The 24,558-nt window shown below is 38.1% G+C and overlaps 2 protein-coding genes across 3 annotated transcripts in view; both read right to left on the bottom strand.

The window, feature by feature from the left end:
* Positions 1-73: 73 nt before the first annotated feature.
* On the bottom strand, positions 74-18,763 carry LOC123516080 (proteasome adapter and scaffold protein ECM29-like). The gene is given in 27 exon segments (XM_045275130.1): positions 74-1,025; positions 1,682-1,753; positions 2,463-2,663; positions 3,240-3,366; positions 3,619-4,905; positions 5,104-5,349; positions 5,471-5,641; positions 6,120-6,237; positions 6,767-6,950; positions 7,612-7,726; positions 8,328-8,482; positions 9,709-9,775; positions 10,078-10,227; positions 11,192-11,296; positions 11,690-11,823; positions 11,826-11,876; positions 12,071-12,200; positions 12,305-12,433; positions 12,757-12,905; positions 13,577-13,736; positions 14,011-14,212; positions 14,427-15,425; positions 15,553-15,702; positions 16,250-16,368; positions 17,047-17,163; positions 17,381-17,511; positions 18,536-18,763. Coding segments are annotated over 27 exon segments (5,652 nt in total). The 5' UTR covers positions 18,576-18,763; the 3' UTR covers positions 74-882.
* Positions 18,764-23,076: 4,313 nt separating this feature from the next.
* LOC123516142 (solute carrier family 12 member 8-like) overlaps positions 23,077-24,558 on the bottom strand; it is a 57,699-nt gene continuing 56,217 nt past the window's right edge. For both annotated transcript variants that reach the window (XM_045275273.1, XM_045275274.1), the window contains 2 exons: positions 24,246-24,424; positions 23,077-24,115 (listed from right to left, as the gene is read on the bottom strand). In XM_045275273.1, the coding sequence (XP_045131208.1) occupies positions 23,950-24,115; positions 24,246-24,424 (345 nt within the window). In that variant the 3' untranslated portion in view covers positions 23,077-23,949. The remainder of the gene's footprint in view (positions 24,116-24,245; positions 24,425-24,558) is intronic.

A 24,558-nucleotide genomic window follows, 5' to 3' on the forward strand; every position in this document is an offset into this window, starting at 1 on the left:
GCAGAAGGCTGTTTTACAAGGTCACACACACACACACACACACACACACACTTAAAGATTATAATAATCAGGAAATGTGTAAGAATTTATATATAGTAGGTAACAAGGAAAAAGATCTTATTGTTTACCTGAAATGCAGGAAAGCACTTACCTATCATGCACATTCTTGTAGGTAACAGGTCTACCCTCAAGTTGATATAGTATAAACAATAAACTGAGGATGAATAACATACAAATTTGTTTGATATGTATAAAATATTTTGCCATATGCATATTTCTTTAAATACTAAGTAAAATTAGCATTATAAATAAATAAGTATCCACTGAAACCCTCTTTTTTTTTATCTTTACGTAATGCTCAATTTGTTTATATTTTTCTAATAATCATACAAATAATTCTGCTAAAGAAATTCTGCTATGAAAAAATTATCAAACAAAACCTGGGCATTAATAAAGCCCTTTTGTGTGTGTGTATATATATATATATATATATATATATATATATATATATATATATATATATATATATATATATATATATATACACTTTTTGAGCAATTCCTGGAAAACCCAAATTGCCATCAACACACAAAGTATAATTGTGTTAATTTCTCTAAATCACCTTCTACTACATAAGACATGTCATTATCAAATGAGGCAGATAAAAATTAGATACAGATATCAAACTGAAAATCTGGGGTATGTGAATACAAATTCTGCATATTTTAGTATTGTACATGTAACAAACAAAATGCACTTTTCATGTATGAAAAAAAAAAAAAAAAAAAAAAAAAAAAAAAAAAGTTGCATTATCTACTACTGAATACTACTGGACTGAAACATCAATAATCAATCATCAAAATAAGTTATATTTCTTGATAGCTATTTGTGGTCGCTTGTCTCCATAAGAAGTATTCGGTTTGCAGAGGTTGCCAATGCCTGGACATCTGGTTGGGCATCCCTGCGAGCCTCCTCCACTCCAGAGAGAAGCTCCACTCGCAGCCGAACCACCAACACTTCACTATCTGTCATTACAAAGTACATTTCATTAGTGCCCTCTTAAAGTCTTACAAACTTGATAGTATAGGAGTGCTGAGAGGACTCCACTGTGACAAAAAGATTAACTATAATACAGTAGAATTAATATAACATTTATTCAATCTTTAGATATCAGCAATCATCAATTTAGGGTGCAGACTCAGCACTTTCCTTGTGGCAGTGATTATCTACCAAGGCATGATTATTATTACTATCTTTAAAAGTTTTTGATTCAGATACACTCTTTTGGCAAAGAAGTTCTGACAAGCTCTATCAACTTGTTCTCTCAAGAACTGAGCACTTTTGTTAGCACAATGGTCTCATTTGTGATTTACAGATACCAAAGAGGTATCTGCCATCCTTCTAAATAAAACAGTGTAACAAAGATTACAGTAAAAGTTATCAGGAAATGTTTGAAAGCTACTGTAATGAGTAACTCTACTTTATTCTCTGCTGCAAATGGGAGAGTGTTATCTGAAATCACTTCTCAGGTTTACCCTTATCTTAGGAGAGATATGCTATATGACTATAATGCTTTTACCTTTTCTACAAAAACGTTTTTGATGTTCATAACAAAATATTTTTAAAGTTGTCAAACCTGACAAGACTAATTTTCGTACCACAGACTGCTAATTACAGTTACCTTTGACCTTCTCCAGGAACTCGTTCAGTACGACCAGGGACTCCCTGCGCAGGCTGTAATACTTGGCAACACCTAAAAGGAAAATGTGGTTCAATTGAGTTAGCAGTCACACAACAAATAAAAAATATATAGGCATCTTTTTCAGTTCTCATATGGGGTTAAATTCTAAGGTCTTAGGAGCTCTGCCCACTTAATAACTTGTAGTGACAACACAAAGTTTGATATTCTATAATAATATGTATATGTATACATAATATTCCATAACTACATATAAAAATAACACAAAGTAAGCCACAAATAATAAGCATTTTCTTTAATACTAACATATGGAGAACAATTATAATTAACACTCATCTCAATCACACTTTTGTTATATATTGTATCTATTCCCATTTCATTATATATATGTCCATTCCCCAATCCCCCCCTCTCTACATATATGTCCACTAAGTTTAGCAGTACAACTATTTCATTGTCTTTATTCATCTCAATCATCATCAGTGAACACCTGTATTAATTTTTCTAATCAATAAAAACAACAAATAGCCATGTTTGTGGTAGTGTCAACATAATGTGGATTACAGTAAGTAGTCAACTAAACGATAGTTGAAGTTGGCTTCAACTAAAAAATTTTTTTTTCTAGAACTTGTAACCTGCCATCCCATCAAACCATACTTATCTAACTGTTTTTATAATACTTTCACTTTACTTATTTATGGAATATCACAAGTTACATAAAAAGACAATGCAATTTTTATTTTGTTAAAAGCAATCCGATTACCTAAACAATAGTTGAAGATACGGCAGGAATGATGTAACAGTGGATCAAAGATTGGCATTCCCAAGGAGGATGGAAGTTCTTGAAGTAGAAAATGACGTGCCCAGAAGTGCTTCAAGGCACCGACAATGCTCAGCTGGGTCTTGCGTGGTACCCGGGAAACACTGCTGTTCAGCATTTCCACAACTCGTTCACTGTATTTTTCTGAAAATAACGATCATGATGGAGGTAATGAAAATTAATCTCCTTTCTGCAACAGTGCTACATAAAATCTAAAGGAGAAAATAACAACTTATTAATATAAAATTGCTATAGTTGCCTACAAAATTTCACAACTGGTATCATAATTATATTTTTTCCAAAATTTCTAAATACAATTTTTTGTAAGTACAAGTAACTCTTGATTTACGCGTGTTTAATTTATAAGTTTTTGTTAATACGCGACCAAAAAAAAATTCAAAATTAATAAAATTTGTGCGATCGGTTTGCTTATACACGATTTGGACCACATCCCACATTCCCCCTATTATCTATTGGTTGTTATAAGAATTACAAGTTTGTTTTATGCGAATTTTGAAATACACGATGCCTCTTGGAACGCATCTATCGCGTAAATCAAGAGTTACCTGTAGTACTGAATCAGTCATGTGTGTTAGCAATAATCTGGCTGTATTCTATCTACTTTATTCTACACAAGTGACATTCTTTAAACATTGTAATAAAATGTAATAATACATGATATAAGTACTATGTCAGAACAAAGTTGTATTGGTGTAGTACCTTGTGTTTCTTTGGAATTAGGCCAGGCACGTCCCAGGGAGTGAACCATTTCATCTATGAGGTCCCATCTCAAAGATGCTTCAGCTTTACTGCTATCATCCTCTTCTAAATCCTTGTCTTGCTTGTCCTTTTTTTTTTTTTTTAATTGATAAACAAAAATAGTGTCACTAAAAGTGACTCATCACACATGATGGTTGTCTATAATATTTACTTTCTATTTGATCATTAGCTTTCAGGAAAAAAAGTATATAATATTTGAGAGATAGGATATACTAAGTGCCAATATCTTTGTAAATATAAGACCAGATATTAGATTATCATCATCAATATCTTCATACATCAAAACATGCAAACATAACATGAATGAAAAGTTACTTACATGTCTCAAATATGGGAGGCATATATCAAACACTTGTTCAAATCTGTCAATCTGAAATGTATCTAAAACAGTAGTGAGTGCCTTGATTGCATGAATTTTGTAAGCCATCTTTTCCTTACTGGCCTCTCTAGTGAGGACTTTAACCACTTCTTCAATCAGCAACTCATCTCGGTCAGGGTGCTTCAAGGTGGCTAACACACACTTGGTGGCCACTGATACATTGGAGAGAGCTGTTACTAATGATTCCTTCCCTTCCCATGTCCTACCTTGCAGACTGTTTATGAGAAGTGTAACTAATGATACAACAAGAGCATCATTCATACTTGACCCTAACTTCTGAGAAACTGTGGACAGGGCTCTTCCTGTTTGTGCTTTCATTGACCAATTATTGCTCTGCAGAGCCTGTTCACAGATGTTGATAATCTCAGTCAAGTAAAGCTTCACAGCAGATTCTGTTCCTGGAGTATTGTCAGACCAGATTTCCTCCCATATTGCAGCACCACTAGGGTCATTATCTGCAGTTTTTTCTGCATGCATGCCCAAAAATGCTAGAGGCATAGCTTGACTTGCATGCTGCTTCATAATGTCACTGTGTTGGGAGTGCATACTTCGAATGGTGAGAGCAGCACTGATTCTAATGCTGTCCTCTTCTTTTTCTAGATACCATGACTGCAGCTTTGTAAGAAGTTTCTCTATACTTGAGGTTTTTGCAGTTTTGACAAGATTACCTATAGCATTGGCATATAGCTTTCTTACCACTGGATTTCTGTCACTCAGTCCATTAACAAGTGCTGCAAGGAGTTTTCCAGTGTATTTTTCAAGACAAGCTGGGCAAGTATGGGTCAATGTCTCCACAACATGAGCAGCACCTGCTCGACTGGCAAGACCAATGGAACTTCTAAGCACATCAATCAGACCTCCAATTAACTTTTCCATAGCATCCACATCAACGTATTGCAAAACATAATTCAAAGTGTCCATCATCGGAGTACTTCGTGCAGCTGCAACTCTTGCAATATCCAACTTCTCCCTGTCATCTTCATTTAATCTCACAGATGTGTAACTAAGAGCCTGAGATTCTAGACCTGAGAGTGCTTCCAGAAGGGCTGGGATAAGAGTACCCAGGTGAGGCTTCACCATTGCTCCCCCTGATCGACACAACTTAGATACAGTTTGCAGACTGATACTTCTGACTTCATTCACTGTACTGGTGATACCCGATGTCAGAAGGGTTGGCAATACTTCTTTTAGCATCTTTTCACTCTCTTCACCAGAACTTTCACACACCTAAAAGCATATGCAATTCACATAATTAGATAATATACAGGTTAGCTGAAATGTAACCATATCCACATTTTACCAATCTGCATGGATAGATATGGACAAAGATAGGCTATCAATCCAACATACACCATTCACTTGGATGTGACTGTATACCAAATCATGCATTTATAAATTATGTATTAAAAAAATCAAAGATCTTACCTTAATGCAACTTTTACTTAATGCCTGTAATGTTTTATCTGAAGCCAATCTAACAGATTCCTTGATGTCATCACGGACTCGGAAGAGTATAGCCCATATTTCACTTATCCTATCAACAGCAGATGAGGCAGGTTGTCTCCGCAAAAGATCCGAAAGAGCATTACAGCACGACTCACGAACTCTCCACAAATTATGTGTTAGGTTATTTATAAGATCATTCAGGATTGGGTGATAATATTTTTCTACCTGCAAGGAAATAATCACTCCATGAGACATTTCAACACAAGTGAAATGTGTTAAATGCAAAATAGTTTTTCAAAGTAAAATCCAACACATAATATCTATACTCAAAGAACTTATTGCTTACAGTTTTTGCAGTGTCTGTGACTAGAGCATTCCAGATAGAAGACATAGGTTGCTGGATCTTTGGTGTTGGATCATGCTGGTATCTGAAGAGCTTTGGAATTATCTGAGGCAAGTAAGGCTCAAGTTGAGAGCCTGCTTGAGAGGCGAGGGTGCTGAAGCCAAAGGCAGCTCCCTAGGGAAGAAGAAAGCATAGTTAAGTAATATGTTAATACAAAAGACAAAACATTTTACAGTGTCTATAGATAAGACTCTCTACACTGATGCTCAAAAGAATATCATCAAGCATGGTGTTCAGCATATGCAGTGTGTGTTGGGATGTTGCTGCCTCTTGGTGCCACAGCTGGATTCCTGAATTTTCAACCTAAGAAATTTGATTCTTATGTTTAGGTTGGCACCCAATCTTTTGCCTAAATATTTGGCCTTCAGAATTTGACTATGGTAATACTCAAGGAAATGCAGTATGCATGCATACACATTGTGTGTTTACACAAACATACACAGACACACACTGGATAATGGATAAAGAGATGGGATACTATGAGATTACACACCTGTACACCAAAACTAGTTAAATACACATATGCATACTAATTATATCATGATAAAAATGCATTTATTATGAAAATAACATACATCACAACATGATTTACCTTCCTGGAGTTCCACACAGCATTATGATTTGCCAGGTTCATGAACTTGTAGATTAGATCTGGCTGGTTGAGATCAGTGGCCAAGGAACACAACTCCCGATATGTTGACAGTTGACCTCTGTTGATTATTTTATTATCAATGTAGAATGGTTTATGTATAATCACCATCAATATAATCTTGAAAGACTAGCATATACTTAAATGTATCAGTACTGTTCACTTAATGTTGGTTTGTGAAGCTGCACGATCTCTACACACTACACTTTTGAACTAGTTACATGTAGGAAATTCAAGAATATCATTTTAAAACCTTCAGTGTATCGATTAAATCTTTAAATAAAATTCTTTCATCAGGCAAAGTGTGGAATGGCAGAATAAATGAAAAAAAAAAAAAAAAATGCAATGAGATGGTATGACTATACTGAAAGGAATGAGTGAGGAGTTAGTAGAAAAAGTGTATGCTCGTGAAAATGAAGGATGGAATAAGAGAGATGAGTCACTTGCAAGATTAAATGAGAGAGAGAGAGAGAGAGAGAGAGAGAGAGAGAGAGAGAGAGAGAGAGAGAGAGAGAGAGAGAGAGAGAGAGAGAGAGAGAGAGAGAGAGAGAGAGAGAGAGAGAGAGAATCATCCCTTAACAATCATTTACCCTGATGGTGCTGCACCCAACTCTCCCTCTTTGAAGATCTGTGTGTCCTGAGTGACATTCTGAATGCTGCGCTTTCCTTCTGTCAAAGTCTGAACCAGACTCTCCACCATGGACTGCCTGGTGGCCTCAGAGCAGCACTCATACACCACACCCAAGCCCTTGGAGGCGGCATCTTGAACCAAGTCTGAAAATAAAGTAAAGTACATAAAGTTTCCATTACCAACATGATATTTAGATATGGAGCACAAATACAATAATAATCAACATTTCTTATGCTAAAAAGAATAGCTCTAGGCATCCATAGTAACCCACTAACCTCTTCAAGAACAGCTAGGAAAACATTATACAAATACATATGGTAGTTAGTCTGGATGATGCTAATATAACATCTAATGAATTTATGTGTTACAACACAGCTATCATGACACCACTGAGCCCCGGTGTGGATAATGAAGAAATTCTTAGCACCTCCCTCATGACAGACCTGAGTAAAGGTGGATATACCCTAGTGCCCTTACAACAACATGTGGTATGACAATGGCTGACTTTGATTCTTGGGAACTTGGATGTCTTAGCTCAAGCAATTACTTAGTACGAGCTGTTGGTAATGTATCTAGTAAATTAAATTGCATGGAGAGAGAGAGAGAGAGAGAGAGAGAGAGAGAGAGAGAGAGAGAGAGAGAGAGAGAGAGAGAGAGAGAGAGAGAGAGAGAGAGAGAGAGAGAGAGAGAGAGAGAGAGAGAGAGAGAGAGAGAGAGAGAGAGAGAGAGAGAGAGAGAGAGAGAGAGAGAGAGAGACTATGTTTTCAGTGAATAAGAGAAATAAAATAAGTGATATATACTTACCATTGTTGTCACCCAAAAGATTCATAAATGCTACTTGGATCCTGGTCAATTTCTGCTGAATTATTGGCTTTCTGCGGCACCTCTTGAGCAAAGCAAGCAGCCAAATACATGAGGCCTGTGCAAGAAACTTTCATCAATAAGACTAAAATCACTGGACAGGTGAATACATGTTCTGGAAATAAGTGAAAAACTATTCAAAAAATCTTCACACAGTTAGCTTTGCAACATGACATCAGCAGAATCAATGAATGAGCTACTGACACTTGGAATTCTTAGCCTAGCCTGTTTTTATTGCAAGTTATTATGAATATATTTTATGTAAGAGAGATAACTGGCCAAGGGCAACAAAGATTATAAAAAAAAAGAAAAAAAAAAGGCCCACTTAGGTGCCAGTCACTAGAAAGCTAAAACAATAATCCATAACAAAAAAAAATTAAAGTCTCAAATTTGATAAGATAGACATAGAAGAGGGAAGAGTTTCAGAATTTATAAAAAAAAAAAAAGATGAAAGCTTCAGAATACTGGATAACTCTTGCATTAGAGAGGTAGCCAGAATAGGAGAGAGAAATCATTAACTCTTGTGTAGTAAGACTGCAGGAGAGGAAACATGTAGTTAGTAAAATCAGAAGAGAAGCTAAAGGTTCTGGAATGTTTAAAAGTTCCTGCTTGGTAAGCAGTGAGCAAAATTCTATTTTTTGATGAAAATGTTGACTTGCCTGCCGAACATTTGGGTGAGTCTGAGGAACATAATTGTCCAAGAGCTGTCCAAGTAACCATGTCAACACCTCTGCCTCAGGGTCTTCAGTCTTCTCATCACTAGCTGTACCACCTTCACTTGTATCCATGGCTTCTTCAGGTTGGGTTGAAGCACCTGAACAATATTTCAAATCTTTATCATACAAATATGTTTTCCAATCATTACAAATCACATACAGTATACCATCAGTTACCATCCACTCACTTGCACAATGTTTGATCACTTTCACATACTGAAACATGTTTATCTCATATCAGCATGATACTTCACAATCCACCTGTCTTTGTATATGTATATATATATATATATATATATATATATATATATATATATATATATATATATATATATATATATATATATATATATATATATTTTAGATGTACCGATACCAAAATTTTGGCCGATTCCGATACCGATACCACCTAATTGGGCCGATACCGATACTACTACCGATACTGATACTACTACTTATAGTGATTACTGCACTGGACACCAGGATGAGTTGGTGGACGGCGAGCGTTATCAGATGGGAGGCTTTGTTTTGGGGGATGCTGTGAGTCCTTCTGGGAATGTTTGTGGAAATAGGAGCAATTCTAGAAGCTTTTTGAAGCCATTTGCAACGATAAATTACTCAGTAATTGGAATGAATATCTTCTCAGTCTTCTGATTCTTGTCAGTTAATTAAATTCTTACTTCTTACTACTTTAGCGACCATTTGGTCTTGTGCATTTTCATTATTAATTTTATTGACGATATTTTGGCGATCAAAAATATTTTTAAAATTATTAAAATTGTAAAACAGACAAAATATTAGCAAAAGAAACTCATTTTGTTGTGTATGTTTCTCTTTAATTAAATCTGACATCCTTTGATATTAATTCATTACACATTAGTAGACCAATTCAGAAACATGAGCTTTCACCTAATCTTTTCAATTAAATAGAAAAAAGTTTAGTTTATTCTAAATTTCTAGGTTGTGGCTTTATTACCACAGAAAACAGTATTCTATGACATACGGTAATCACCATCATATTATATTAATTTGGTATCGTCAATATCTTATATTGAATATATCACTAAGTAGTAAATTCCTTTTAGGTATCGGAAGTATCGGCATAAAATAAGCCGATACTGATACCCAAAAAATGGGCCGATACCGCCGATTCCACTACCAATACCGATGTATCGGTACATCTCTAATATATATATATATATATATATATATATATATATATATATATATATATATATATATATATATATATATATATATATACACACAATCTCCAGGTACTTATCAACTATGGCTACATTCCCACTTCCTACACAATACATACCTTCAGGGGCAATGTAGTCCTTCTCCATTGCCTCATCTGTGTCCTTTTCCTTCTCATCACTGGTACCCTGTGGTAAAATATTGCATACATTATATTTTCCAATAAATGGGGATGAAGTGTGTAATCCCAAATGGATATGAAAGATGAGAAGACAAATTTACTAAAACATGAAAACAGAGATAAAAATATAAATGAAAACTTGTGTAATATTAGCATACATACATGAAAAGTACACAAGTAAATAAGTAAATGAATAATACATAAAAAAAACATTAATAATAAATACAATAAAATATAAAAAATTATATAATTCTACAAGTATTTCTTTCCTCTTATCATATTTATTGTAAAAAAGCTGAGTAACAGTACCTCCTCCATATTTTCATCTGCCACTTTACTTGCCTCCACTAAGGAGGGATCTTCATCTGTCCACAAGTTTCTTGCTGATGGAGATTCAGTGCCAAGAGAACAGTCAGCTAATGACTCACCCACAGCAAAATGAACTTCAACTTCATTGGTCTGTAAAGGTAAACAAAAGTGATGTGAGGTGCATGAATGCAAAGGGGGTATCACACTGGCCTATGATCCGTGGAATGAGTGACACCTGCTACAGATAGCTGGAACTTTTCCAAGATTAGTGGAGCAAAGTTGGGATGGCTTCATGTTCATCCAGTTCTTTGTATGCTATCCCAATAAGAAAATAAACATAAAATATGTAATAAAACCTTATTATTCAACCTAAAAAGAATGTGCCTAAATTTTCCATATTGGAATATTAAATAAAGTTTCATCAATCTAGAAAGATAAAATATATGTATATTGTATCTATAGTTTGGGCTCATGGCAACCATCCCTGACTCCATAGTTGCCACCACGCACCTCTCGGTTCTTCTCTTCTTCCTTTTTTTCAGTAACAGGAAGTGCAAGTGCAATGGCAGCATGAAGCACAGATCGAGATATAAGTGGCATAGTTTTGTTCTGGTTTGTTTTGATTAGGCTTGGTCTTGGTTGCTGGGCCGTTTGCTTCACAAAGCAAGAACAGGGGCAACTTGTGTGTGATAATGTTCCTAGTTTCGCACCAAGAACCATGGTCTGTGTTCCACGTATTATAGGATAGTGTGACACCCCTTAAATGAAGGAAGAGCATATTTGTAAAGCATCTTTTATGAAATGCTGTATCTATACTGGGAAACAGAGAAAGAACTATTTGAGAGAGAGAGAGAGAGAGAGAGAGAGAGAGAGAGAGAGAGAGAGAGAGAGAGTAATTACTACAAAACTTGAAAGACTGGCTTCTAGCCATAACAAATCATGAAGCTGAGAATATGTCTCTTTCATTATTATGTTCCTTCCTCTGTCAGCCTGTCCCACCACAAGTCACTAGTCTTACTCTGCAACAAATTTTTGACAACTTTTTTTATTTGTTTTCTTATGAAACTGATTTTCCTCCATTGTGTACATGATTTGGATTTTGTTCAACACTTACCTCCTTTGCTAATGCCAAGAAAGCTTCTAAAATTTTCTTTTTGTGGGAAATTTCTGGCTGCCCCACACACAGATACCCACAAGTAGAGATAGCCTGTTCACGAACCTGCAATGAATTGATTGTTGGTGAAATAACTGACTAACTAATTAATGATCAATTATCTATTCAAACTAAAGACTGCAAGGTTATGGTTAATGTTATGAAGAAAGAGCACACCTGCTCTGGATAGATATTCTGCCCTTTTTGCACTGAGCTCTATTATATACACTACATGCACTCCCTCAACACCAAATATTCAAGTTATGACCTTCAACAGATATGAAGAAGAGAAGTGACTCAGTAGCAATCCTTAGCCACCCGTACCAGATCATGATCATTGTTACTCATTAACTTCCCAATCTTCTGCCATAGTCCACTCATCTTCCAGCTCTTCCTGACACCCACAATTACCTTCCGAATGTTCCCACCAACATACAATTCTAAACAGCATAAACTTACTTTGGATGGAAGCTTCTTGTTGTTGAATATCTTAATAAGAGTTTGCACAAGGGCAAGCAAAGTGACGTCTTTATCACCAGACTCTTCTGTCCCGGCAGGCAGTGGAAGAGGACCCTGCCGAGCCATCTCCCCACAGCCAACACAAGGGCATTCTGAATGGGACTGTTCTCAAACAGCAGCTTTTTAACTGAATAACAAAAGCAAAAAAATAAGTTAATAAATGGTTTCTTTAATTTCTATCAAATAAGAAAAGACTAAATAGAGGTGTGCACATTCTCTGAAATTATACCATATTTAAGACTTCTCTTTACAAAAGTGGCATTGATTACATATTAACATTTTAAATAATAATTGGTAACACATAAGTCAGATCATTATTACCCAATTCCTGAACAACAGATTCATAGGCAGGCCAGTCCTCCAGGAGCACGCCCATCTTCTTCATGTTATTGATACTGTACGAGTAGCTGTGGCCCAGCGCCAGCACACTGCACTCCTGACTGTCCACCCGCTGCATCACAAGGCCTCAGTTATATTCATGATCAACACAGCACAGAAGGGGAAGATAACTACAAGTCACATTTATTCGGTACATCAAGGCTGTCTTCAACTTACCAAATTCTTTATATTAGTAACTTGTTGGACAATTTTTTCAAACTCTTGCTGGTTTTGCACCTGACCGGCAACAACTCCAAACAGGTGAGCTGCTACTGTTCCACAATAACCACTTCTTAGTATAAATTTCTGAAAAAGAAGAAAAAAATATATATATATATATATATATATATATATATATATATATATATATATATATATATATATATATATATATATATATATAGATAGATAGATAGATAGATAAATAGATAGATATGAATTTATATTAGTCAAGTTATTCAATTTGGACCAAAAAATTGAAATAAATAAATAAATAAAAATAATAGATCGCTTCTTGATACAAATAATAACAAGGTGTAAAAATATATTCAAAAGTTTAAAAAAATTAGTGCAAGAAGTATTTATAAAACACAGTGGTGGTAATCTACATGCTGCCATACTCCTCATACCTTTATCCAATCCATTTTCAAGGTATAGTGTTTAGATAATTGGTCAGGAGCAATGGCCACCACCCTCAGGATAGATTCCATGGCCACTGCAGACCAGGCATTGGCAGCAAGCTCAGCAAACCCAATGTATCTCATGAAAGGGTTTGGACCTGCAGGGCAACAGCTGAGAATTAGAAAATGTGCAGGAAATATATTTCTTGCATGATTTAAAAAAATGGAAGGGCATGTGTCCAGGACACTGGACACTGAAGATGGAAGTAGTCTGATAGTACTAAAAATTGTAAGGAGAAATGCATTAACTAGGGAAGAAACTAAATTCTTTTGCCATGGCCATCCTCTTCAGGGATTCCACTAAAGACATGAGAAGACACACAAAAAATAGCTATAGGTGCTTTGTTTTGGAAAAGATATAGAGACGGAACAACATTAACACGTATTTTCCCATAAGTACAAGGTAAATACTAAGTAAACACCAGATATAAGAATAAAACACACACACACATGCACCCTGAATAAAGAAGTGTTTTCCCAGTGCTCTCAATGTCCCAAGTTTCACAATCCTTGAGTTTAGTGCTGTTCCTTCTGAAGAAAGCAAGCATAAAACTCAAGTGTACTATATTTCATCTCTTCATTTCATTTGTTGTGGCTGAGAATGACTTCTAAACAAGGTTATGATCTTTTGTTTCCAGCAAGTTCCATCTTGCGCCTTGGAACACAACTCAGGTTAAAACTAAGTAGTAATAAAGAAGCATGGCAGGAACAGAACATTCCACTCCAACCAAGTGAAAAATATAATTCTGCATGCTGTGTATAAACTTACTCTTCTCTTGTGTCCCTGAAGAAACTTTATATTCATGTTCATTGATGATCTTCTTTACAAGTTTTCCAACAGCTGGTGAATCAGACCAAAACAAGCCTTCTTCTCTTCCACTTTGTTTTCCAGCCTCTACTTCCAGACAATGTTCCAAATATCTCAAAATCTGGGAAATATTAACATGATTAAAGATATTGACTAATCAAAACAAATTGATAAATAAAGAGATAAACAACCACTGGGCTAAGATAAATGTGAATGATAAGGAATGTAAAAGTTGTGTGCCTTGTCTTGGTTAACCCCCTTTCTGGGGGAGACAGTTTTAGTTTATGTATGATGTATATAAGAAAATATGAAATCTGAGGAAATAGAACATACATTGTTAAGGACAATGATTACAGATTACTTAGATTTACTGTGAAAGGCAAGTAATAACTTGCCTGTTCCATAATTGGTATAGAGAAAGGGACAGGCTGGTTGGCAACATCAAGCCATTTTCTTCTTGGGAGAGCATCAACACGTTCCATGACATATTTGATTACTGCAGTGAATGGTGGAGCATGATAGGTTGGAGTGCCATCTTTAGCTTCCTTAACTGGCTTGTAAAGCTGCCGTCGTGACTCCAATCGAATGTCATCATGACTGGCAAAGATAGTAAATACATTCAACAGGATTAAAAAAGATTTCCATCTGATGTACTATATCATAAATAGCAAATGAATGATACACAATCACAAGAGTGGGAACCATCCAATGAGAACTATATAAAAAAATATTTTGTCACTTTTGAGAAGCAATTGCTACATTTTTGTAAATAATAAAAAGTTGGAAAATTAATGACTAAAAAAAGACTTACGAATCTCCCGTGGCCACCATTAAAATGAAACGAGATGGGACATGGTCTTGAGGAAACACTGATGCAGCATAGTGAACAGCAGTACGTCTCAACTGTGCATTGTGGTGCAAGACATGCTCTGATAAAAGAATGCAGAGCTCATCTTGGCTTGTAGTACTCAGCTGCTTACACACAGGAGCCACCATAGACAAAGCTTCCTGGACAGCTAATAGTACATCACCTTCTTCCTGAGTAAGAGCATTCATCAAGGTCTGAAGGTAATGAAGCTGTGAAGGATGGGAAAGGAGAAGATTGGGTAGCTTAACAGACAGCTTTGCCAGAGCTCCATATGCCAGGGATCTAAGTCTGGCATCACACTTTTCCTCTTCAATGACTTTCACCACTCCTCCAAACAGGACACTTCCAACAGGTGACAGTTTCTCCTTGTCAGCATTGAAAGCCATGTGGTGGAGGAATGTAACACCATGCTGCTTCAACTTTGCATTGGTGTTCTGACCCCACAGACATTCAAAAAATACCTTCAGGGCAAGTGGTGCATAATTGCAAGCTTCTTTTGACTTTAGAAAGTAAGGCATTAGCTTGAGTCGGATTCTTGTGTTTCCAGGATTTTTAAATTTGTCTTGTGCAATTCTGTCCTTTGGTATCAATGTTCCTAAGAACAGAACATACAGTGGAGCAATAATAGGATTGGCATCCCAGTCAATACTTCCATCAATCCTTCTGAGATGTAATTCTGCTGCATTGGCCACAGAAAATCTAGTATCTGCTGCACCAATGATCAGAGGCAGAGCAACGGATGAGGGAGGCAGCACATCAGAACTCAGGAACTTGACAACACAGACTTTCAGCTTTTCTAAGTCTTCTGGTTTTGGTGGCAAGTCACCAGTTACCCTTTTGAATGTATAGAAACTCATCCCTGCAGGCACACCAGGCACAGGTGGCCCATCACTGTTGTCCTGAGGAGTGTCTGCAGTCCTCAGCTGAGACAGTGGAGTGGCACTGCAAATACAAGGCATTAGTGAGCATCAATAATTAGATGTAGATTAACAACTGCATCTAATAACTAATGAATAGATATGAACTATCTGCACTGAATGAGAAAAAAGACCTAAGCTAAATAACTAACCCATATGGCAGCAGCAAAAGATCCAACATGAAGTCAAGCAACAGTTTGGCCACTGCAGGCTTGTCACGCAGACCAAAGAGGGAGGCAGTCTTTTCAGCTGTATCTGGAAACTTCATGTGACCAAAAACAGGCACCATAAGCAGCAGCAAACTGTAAAACAACAATTCAAGTGAACCTTATTTTTTGGAGAGCAGATATCTATAAATCTGCAAGTAACAAGACCATAAACAAATGTTATCTACTAATAAATAAAAATTCATCAATGGAAAAACTCAGCTGGTCATGTTTTGCACTGAGTTCCTGGGAAAAATAACATGTAAGATAATGAAAAAAATTTAAAACAAATATAAATATTCAGATGAAAAATAGTCAAAACTTATGAAATGCATCTCTTTTTGCAAAATAATTGCAAGTTTAACGAAGAAACTGTTCAAATCCTGATACAACAAATAACTTTAGCAACATCACATTCTTTACGAAACAAACACTGATTCCACCCATCTATAAAGAAGGCAGGCTGTCCCACAAAGGATGGTCCAGATGAGGCACTACATACTCACACACACACATACACAGTCTTATCCCTGTGAATTCTTGGTGAAATGGATCAGCATCGTGGACAACCATACTACATCCAAGGAGTTTAGGCCTACATCATTTCAATAGTTGTGTAATATTTTTTCTACTCCATACTTACCCATCTTGGTGTTGTGCTGGTTTGTTCTCCAAGCAATTCAGCATCAAGGGAAGCAGCTCCACCTGTTTGTTGATATCCAGCCTTGGATAGCCCATCTTTATGTAGATGATAGAGAAATTCTGGAAGATTGATACATTACTGCTAAGTATACATTATGAATAGCTTTCCTGATGGTAACCTCACATATATAAGAACTTCTTTTCTTTTAACCTCTAAATCTACAGTAAATGAATGGCTATCTTGTGTTGTGGTGGCATAGGCTGCTCAGAGAGTGTTTTCTTAAAGCCCATCCAGACTAGGGTTATTTTTTTCTTATTTATTTTTTATGTCCTGGCCTATAGCACCTGTGGGTAATTTGATGAGTATTGGAAGCACTGTTAAGCTTCCACCAATTAGTGGTGCAGGCACTTCTATTTATAGTGGTACCCATATTAGGGCCAATATCACCACCCAAGTGTATCTTTGGTGTATCCACCTAGCACCTGGGTATCATGGTGACATGTAGGTAACTTTAAACCACTCGACAAATGGCAAAGTTTCAAGGCTGTACTTGGTAGGATTTGAGCCTACATGTGGACATCTGCCCAATCCCACGTTCACTGCCTCATCCACTACAATACTTTATACACAACATATATATATATATATATATATATATATATATATATATATATATATATATATATATATATATATATATATATATATATATAAACTCCCAAGTTAATATAAGGAATGTACTGATGAAGATATCAATTCCAATAAGCTAAAAGTATGTGTGATCACATAAGACTCACTGTCACAAAGGAAGTAGCACCAGGGTCTTGGTACTGGGTCATCAAGGCTTCCACTGGCAGCTGGATGTGCTCATGGTCCTTAACACGACGATTCACATGAATCAATAATTCCATTACCTGCCAGAAAACATTAGTCATGTTAAACAAACAGAAATCAAAGTAAATATCTTTACACTTATATTTGTACACATACACAGTTACACTAAACTTTCACCAAAGTATCTGGAATTTTCAGTTAACGGTAAAGATTTTTTTTTTTTTTTTTTCAAATTATATCCAACATATTCTAACTTGTGAATTCCTAGCCTGCTATTCCCAAAGAAGCATTAAATACCTTCTTCCTGACAGATTCATGGGGGGAGGCCAGTTTGAGGATGACGGGGGCCAAGAACTTGTGCAGTTCCTCCTGCAGAGCATCATCGGTGGCAGCTGAACCAATGCGAAGGAAGACTCGTTCCACCAGTACTGTCGGACAATGAAAGTATGAAGCAATGCTATGTTTGGACAAGAGGATCATGAAGTATTCTATAGGTGCAATTATGATCAATAACATACATTACCAGCCAGAGTGATACTGCAACCTCTTGCAATGCACAGTTCATACACATGACTGGTACCCTATATTAAATCTCGTTATTTGGAACATTTTTTTCCCATGCATCATCTGCTGAAAAGTCATTACTGTGTTAGTTATGAATTTTCAAGAGTTCATAAAATGCCAAATTTTTGCTATAATAATCTCTTAATGAATGATGAAAAATAAACATATTCTGTCGTTATCAGAGACTTGTGGGGCTGAACTGAACTTCAGTGCATCTACCTACATATACAGTATTCAAGTAATCGAATATTGCTACTGGCTGAGCTGACCAATTACTAATGTCCACTACAGCTTCATTAAATGTTGTTAATTACAAACCTCATCCCTGTGCTAAAGTTAAGTATGTTTTCAAGGAGTGCCCCAGCTATGAGGTTACAACATCCAGTTTGGAATGCTTGTCATTGTCACATGAATGAGACTAGACCAATGAAGTTAAATCTGACTTGAATGGTGAAGTGATATGTTAGCCCTACTGGAGAAGCTTACCTCTTTGGTTACAATGTTAAATATTCAGCTAAATCTAATTTTCGATTACCTTTCACTAACATGAGACACGAAACTGCAGTACAGTTTTCAGTGTGACCTTGGAAGCATCAACACAGGGCAAGGCTTCGATGGTATGAATTATGAGAAGTATATGATGAAGAGTTTGGAGATTACTGTTAATCAAAATAACACAGGATACCAATAAATCTGTCAAGGAACAATAAACTACACCGCCCCAATCACACTGACACACCTGACTTAGCTGCTGCATCTCTCAACACCTGATAACAGCCTGAGGCATCACACAGGTCCTTTCAACCTTACAGACACATCTGACCTTACTGCTGCACCCGTCGCCCCCTGACAGTAGCCTGGAGGCCACACCACCACACAAATACTCACGCAGCTCATCCTCCAGGTTGGGTTGGGCCACGGCGCTCATCAGACACCTTCACGCCACACACTGGGCTGCTTTCCTTACTATTCCCCTGCCTGCTGTGCCCTCACACCGATATCCTGTGCTTCGGTAGCCTCACTGCAATCCGAGCGGTTTCTGCAGTGCCGTGGGTGATGCGGTGCGGCCTATGTTGTTTGGTCTGCCTCGTCACTGCCAGCTGACTCAAGGTGCTGTCCTGGTTCCAGGACGGTCTTGTATTTACTGCCATCTACCCATTGTCTTGGTAATGAAACATCAAAGACTACCATTCATTTTGCTTCTCATAACAAATCAAGTATATTTGTATGATTTTTATGTGTCTTGAAATAGTTTTCTTTTTAAGTTAATAATTTACATTTTGGTGGAGATCTGCTAAAATACAACAATGGTTTTTGGTTGCAAACGATGCAGGCCACAAGAAGAGGGAGAGGAGGCGTTGAAAGATGGCAAAATTACATGTTCGAAATCACAGATTTTTTAAATTAATTAGGAAATAAAAGCTCAATTGTGGTTTAATGATACACACACACACACACACACACACTAAAGGCAGGTTAACACGTGCCATTTTGTGACTGTTATTTTACGTACGTAGTTTCCGACTCATCCCTTCTTGTCGGAAAGTGTCAGATGTAGTGCCTGGAAAGTATCGACTAGTTGGCGCCTTGGCGGGAAGTGAATATAAACACACAGCTACCCGCCAAAATTTCTTCCTCCAGTGACGATGCAGAAACTGTGGTTGCTCTTTTTCGGTGTACCGGAAGAGTCAACAGAAAAGAAAATGCCTGTGGATACGTCGTAAGAAAATTGTTAATCTTAAGATTATGCACAATTGCGATTAAATTAGATCCGGCCAAGTCTTCAATCCTCACCTCCAACAACACCGTACATTGAGAGAAACAGCCCTTGTGCCCTTGTAGAGTGGCAGCTATTTCGTCGAACGACGATTTACGCAAGCTTTTTTTTTTTTTTTTTTTTACTATATAATTAATTTCTGGGGTCCCAGATGTGTTCTTTTTCCCTCAACAACTCTAACATCTTCTCTATCTCTGGAGACCACATTTTCAAAACTTACTAAGTGATGTCACGATGTATATAAAGTCGCAAATTGACTAGCAAGACCAACATGTTAGTCTTGATTTGCGACTGCTTTCTGCAGTCGCTAGGCGCTTATTGCGAGTAGGAAACTCTAAGTACGTAAAAAAAAAAAAAAAAAAAAACAGTCGCAAATTGGCACGTGTGAACCCGCCTTAAGAAGGGATCTAAGATCTTTCTGTAGTGGAACAAATGGCTGGGTAACCACCTCTTATGTGTACTACAGCCCCTGTTCACCTAGTAGTAAGTAGGTACGGAATTCGAGTTGTGGTCTCGCTTTCCCGTTTTGTTTTCCCGGTGTGTGAAGTGTGGTGTGGTCTCAGTCCTACCAGAAGATCGGTCAATGAGTTCTGAACTCACTCCGTAACGAGGGTGCTGGCTGGGCGACCCTCAGGTGACCGTCAAGAGAGAGAGAGAGAGAGAGAGAGAGAGAGAGAGAGAGAGATTCTCTTTACTCGTTAACCTTCAGAGTCTCTGTCAGGAGTCAGAAAACAAGTTTCAGAGAGATAGATATAGATGAAAGTCCTGAACAAAAAGAATAATCGCTCTCATCCCCGCGCTCCATCCGGGAAGAAAATGAAAGCCATCCACTTCCTTACTCCCCACCAAAGTCGCTTCCACACAGAGGCACGCTAACGACTCCTGTTTAATGTATTCCATAAAACCTACATTCCAACATTATTCCGTCCTCATATGAGCGTTTTCTGGCTCAGCTGAACTGCGACTCCAAGCTACCCCACAAACACACACCACAGTAATCTCCAAGACGCTTGGCGTGGGACTGAAGGGGACCGAATGTGTTGACGCCTGTTCGCGGGAAGCATTGAAACACCATTATGGATGTTGCTTGAATGTCTCAAGAGGAAATAATGGCGTCAAGCAGTGAACATAAACAAAGCAATAATTAATGGTTAGATATTTACCTGAAAGAAAACGACTATAGTTATAGAACTTTTGATTGAGTAAGGTGTTAAAAGAAGTAAGAGTAATATATAAAAATATTTATTGATTATAATATAAGACAACTTTCAAGAACATTAAATAAATCCGTATAGCACATATCTTTATATATTTATAACACATATATATATTCATCTGTAAACAGTATCTTTTAATTTTGGTATCTCACACTCACTCTAAACTACTGACGCGGGCCCGAGTAGCGGCGGGAAAGTAGCTGCGAGTCTCCAGGGAGCTGATAAGCGTTCTCAACCAGAGACTCAGGCACGACACATTAGGTTGGGCCCCAGCTTCCAGGGCGTAAAGTCCAAAGTGAATAGACGTTTTAATAGATGGGCTACAAGTTAAAGACAGAGCAGAATGGTGGGCCGGGCGCCGCGCACGACACTGAACATTGACCAGCTACACGGGAGGCGCTACTACTGGGCACAAGCTGCGGGGCAACCTGCCGGGGCCGCCTTCCATTTCCACCCTGACCAGGTCCGAGCCGCCTCGTCCCATTTATGTCCGTAGTGAAACGCGAGGCGGACAGCGAGTGTTTGTCTACTCCATCAAGAACACAGAAAGGGACAAAGTTGCGACACATCAAGTAGTACAGCACTGTGAGGAATATCATTGAATAAATGTTTAGATGAATTTGTTTTGACTTTTGCTGGCGATTCGGTTGTTTTGTAGCATGAATACCTTCAGAATGGCAAGAGTTTGTTGCGAGACATCAGGGAGTGAGTGATGTTCTGAGCGCTGAGTGCTGACCCTAGGCCCGGGCACCTGTATCGCGGCTGAGCAGTGCGTGCGTCAGGAACACCACAGTTTATGATCGCTGTGTGAGTGTTCATTCAACTACTGTCAGCACATAGAGGTAATTAATAGGCAGGTATTTACAAACTGCATTCCTTCTTAAATGACGTTCCGTGAGCTTCGTGTATGAATGAGCTGTCATTACTAGTTACTGAAGCAAGTGTTGAGGTTGTAGAACCCTTTAGAGGCAACATCCATACCCGGAGGGTGTGGCTGCCGGGGAATCGTGCAATCCTCCCTGGCTTCTTTCGAATTCTTTGGACGGTGGTCCAATATTGGAGTTCTGTCTTAAGAAGACGTAGTTCTAAGTCTTTCGCACTTGCACAAACTGTCCATCATACCACATATCATTTGTTTTAGCCTTGTTGCCACTAAATTTATCTTTTCGAAACCCCCACTGGCTGATCTCACATCTATTTAACAAGAGACCAATCATTCAGGGTAATCAACGTATTTGCGTTTAGTAGTGACGGAAGAACACCTTAGTAGGTGGTGTACAGACCAGCACGCGGAGGCAAGGAGGAAGTCACCGCTGCCTAGAGGAACATGGCATGGATTCGTCTCTTGCTCTGCATAGTCTTTCTTCCTTTGATTCTTGCGACAGGAAAGGTCTTTTTAGAGATTTAGTAGAAACACATAACACAAAACACTGAGGAGCAAGATTTCCAAAGATAAATTGTCGGAACACTCAGAAGAACGATACCCGGTACTCGACAGGACACTCTGAACGAAGCCCTCCCACACCCAATGTATTTTAGTTATAGAGAGAAATTGAATATTTGTCTCTTACGAGAGTAATAAGGAGTTCAGTAAGGAAATAAGAAACATTAGAACACGCATGACTGTGTTTTCTTCTTACAAATAGACTGTCCCGCTCTGATTCCACGCATCAGATCAGTCCTAATCAGGCCGTCCAGACATCTGAGGCTGATTGGTGAGTTAACGTTAATGGATAAGATCAGAGGAGCAGCGTACCCACCACGGAGGAGGGAATGAACTGCAATCTCCTGTCTACCTTCCCACACTGGAGACTACACACGCAACAGGCGATAAATCAATGCATGAATGTATAAAAGAGTAAGTAAAATTATTCGATAAGTTAATAAATAAATGAATTACAAGATTCTTTACTAATCATCTATATGTCACAAGAAAACACTTGATGAAATAATGTACCTAGCATAAAATAGCAAAGAAAAAATTAAGATCGATTAATTAATAAATAGGTAAATACGTCAATATTTTAAAGTTCCGTAACGATATAAAGTTGTGTGTGTGTGTGTGTGTGTGTGTGTGTGTGTGTGTGTGTGTGTGTGTGTTGGTCCTACGTCCTCACACTGTAGCCACGTCCTCCTGTAATTGCTTCGAAACTGAAATACATGATCTATGAACATATGTATACACCATTCAGTGTTGTTTCTGAGCGAACATACTGATTTCATACAAAGAACGAGCATCATCATCATCATCATCATCATCGTCATCATCATCAACAGTAGCAGCAGCAGTAGTAGTAGTTGTTGGTGGTGGTAGTGTTAGTTGTTGTTGTTGTTGTTGTTGTTGTTGTTGTTGTTGTTGTTGTTGTTGTTGTTGTTGTTGTTGTTGTTGTTGTTGTTGTTGTTGTTGTTGTTGTTGTTGTTGTTGTTGTTGTTGTTGTTGTTGTTGCTGCTGCTGCTGCTGCTGCTGCTGCTGCTGCTGCTGCTGCTGTTGTTGATGTTGTTGTTATTGTTGTTATCGAACATACGAAGTGAATACAGTGAAGAAAATAATGATAATGTACTACACTTTACAGTCGCACACCCCGTGATTTTTGTTTCTTTTCTTGTCCTTCCTATACAAGTTAATTACTCGCACAAACCTTCCTCACTCTTTTGGTTCCTCGCTCTTCTAACCTCGGATGGCTTCACATGTTGGCTTCAGAGACAATTGACACACTCAGCTTATGTCAGAATATGAGCAAGTGAGGGAACCTTGGTAAGAATGGATGTACGAATGAGACTGAATATAACTCTGCATTACAGAATTAGTGTTTGGAGTATGGGAATCAGACGGTAAAGAGTGGATCAATGATTAAAGGGGTGGGGAGAGGGGATGTGAGTCTCTATTGTTTGAAATAAATTACCGTCTACCTCTACGGATTCGATGGACTAGGCTCGCTCTCGTCGATGATAAGAATTATACACACACACTATAATAGCAAAGGGACGCTGTTCTGGCGCCGTGGACGACGTACTAAGTAGCCTTCCTTCTATGAGACTTGAACAGCGTAAGGGAGGCGTGGCATGGTTCGTTACTAGTTAGTGATTCGTGGTTTCGTGTATGTTTATATCACCGGGATTGTTGCTGAAGGAAGCAGAATACAGGCGACGATGATGTTTTTTGTGACATCCTTCCTCCCATCAAAAGGGTTTTTGTGATGTCAGTAATGAAGTTCAACGCTCGGTGATACGGGCGTCTGTAATTAAGCTGACCAGGTGCATCTGCTGGCCTACAGGTGAGGCGAGGTAGTGTGAGGCGGGTCAGGGCTTCACTCAGGCTTAGGCATATCCGGAAGCGCTCCACCCGGAGCTGATTGATGGTAACGGGACCTTGCAGCGAAATCCTCGTTCTCCTCAGTGAGCTGGTTGGCCGTGACTTCCACGCCGGGGTGCAGCGGCGTCACCACCACCTGGTCATATTCCGACGGCCGCTGCCTGCGTGCAAAAGAGATACAAGTTTTAATTGCTGAAGATAGAGATAAAAATTACGAATGAAAATTCAACAACTGATTTTAAATCTTTACAGACACCCCTTTCATCTACCCAAGCCGAGTGGTTTACGTACCCGACGCAGGCGAGAAATTTGTTCTTGATCCACAAGAGGAAGACGAATTCAGTCGCGATGCCAGGAGGTCCCCCAGGCGCTGCCTGACCGATGTACACGTAGATCAGCAGCATGAAGAGCAGCGTGGCCAGGCCGTACGCCCAGTGCACACACAGCATCATGGCCAACTTCACACCTACCTGAGACACCAAACACAATGACTCCTCTTGTTTATAAACTATGAAATTGTGCTATGAAATAAGTTATTAGCAGACTTTATATCCTCTCCAAGGTATAACGGATAAATCTTCCAGTAAGGTACAGCGATTACTTT

The sequence above is a fragment of the Portunus trituberculatus genome, chromosome 40 (genome assembly GCF_017591435.1).
Source record: "Portunus trituberculatus isolate SZX2019 chromosome 40, ASM1759143v1, whole genome shotgun sequence".
Taxonomy (NCBI): Eukaryota; Metazoa; Arthropoda; class Malacostraca; order Decapoda; family Portunidae; genus Portunus; species Portunus trituberculatus.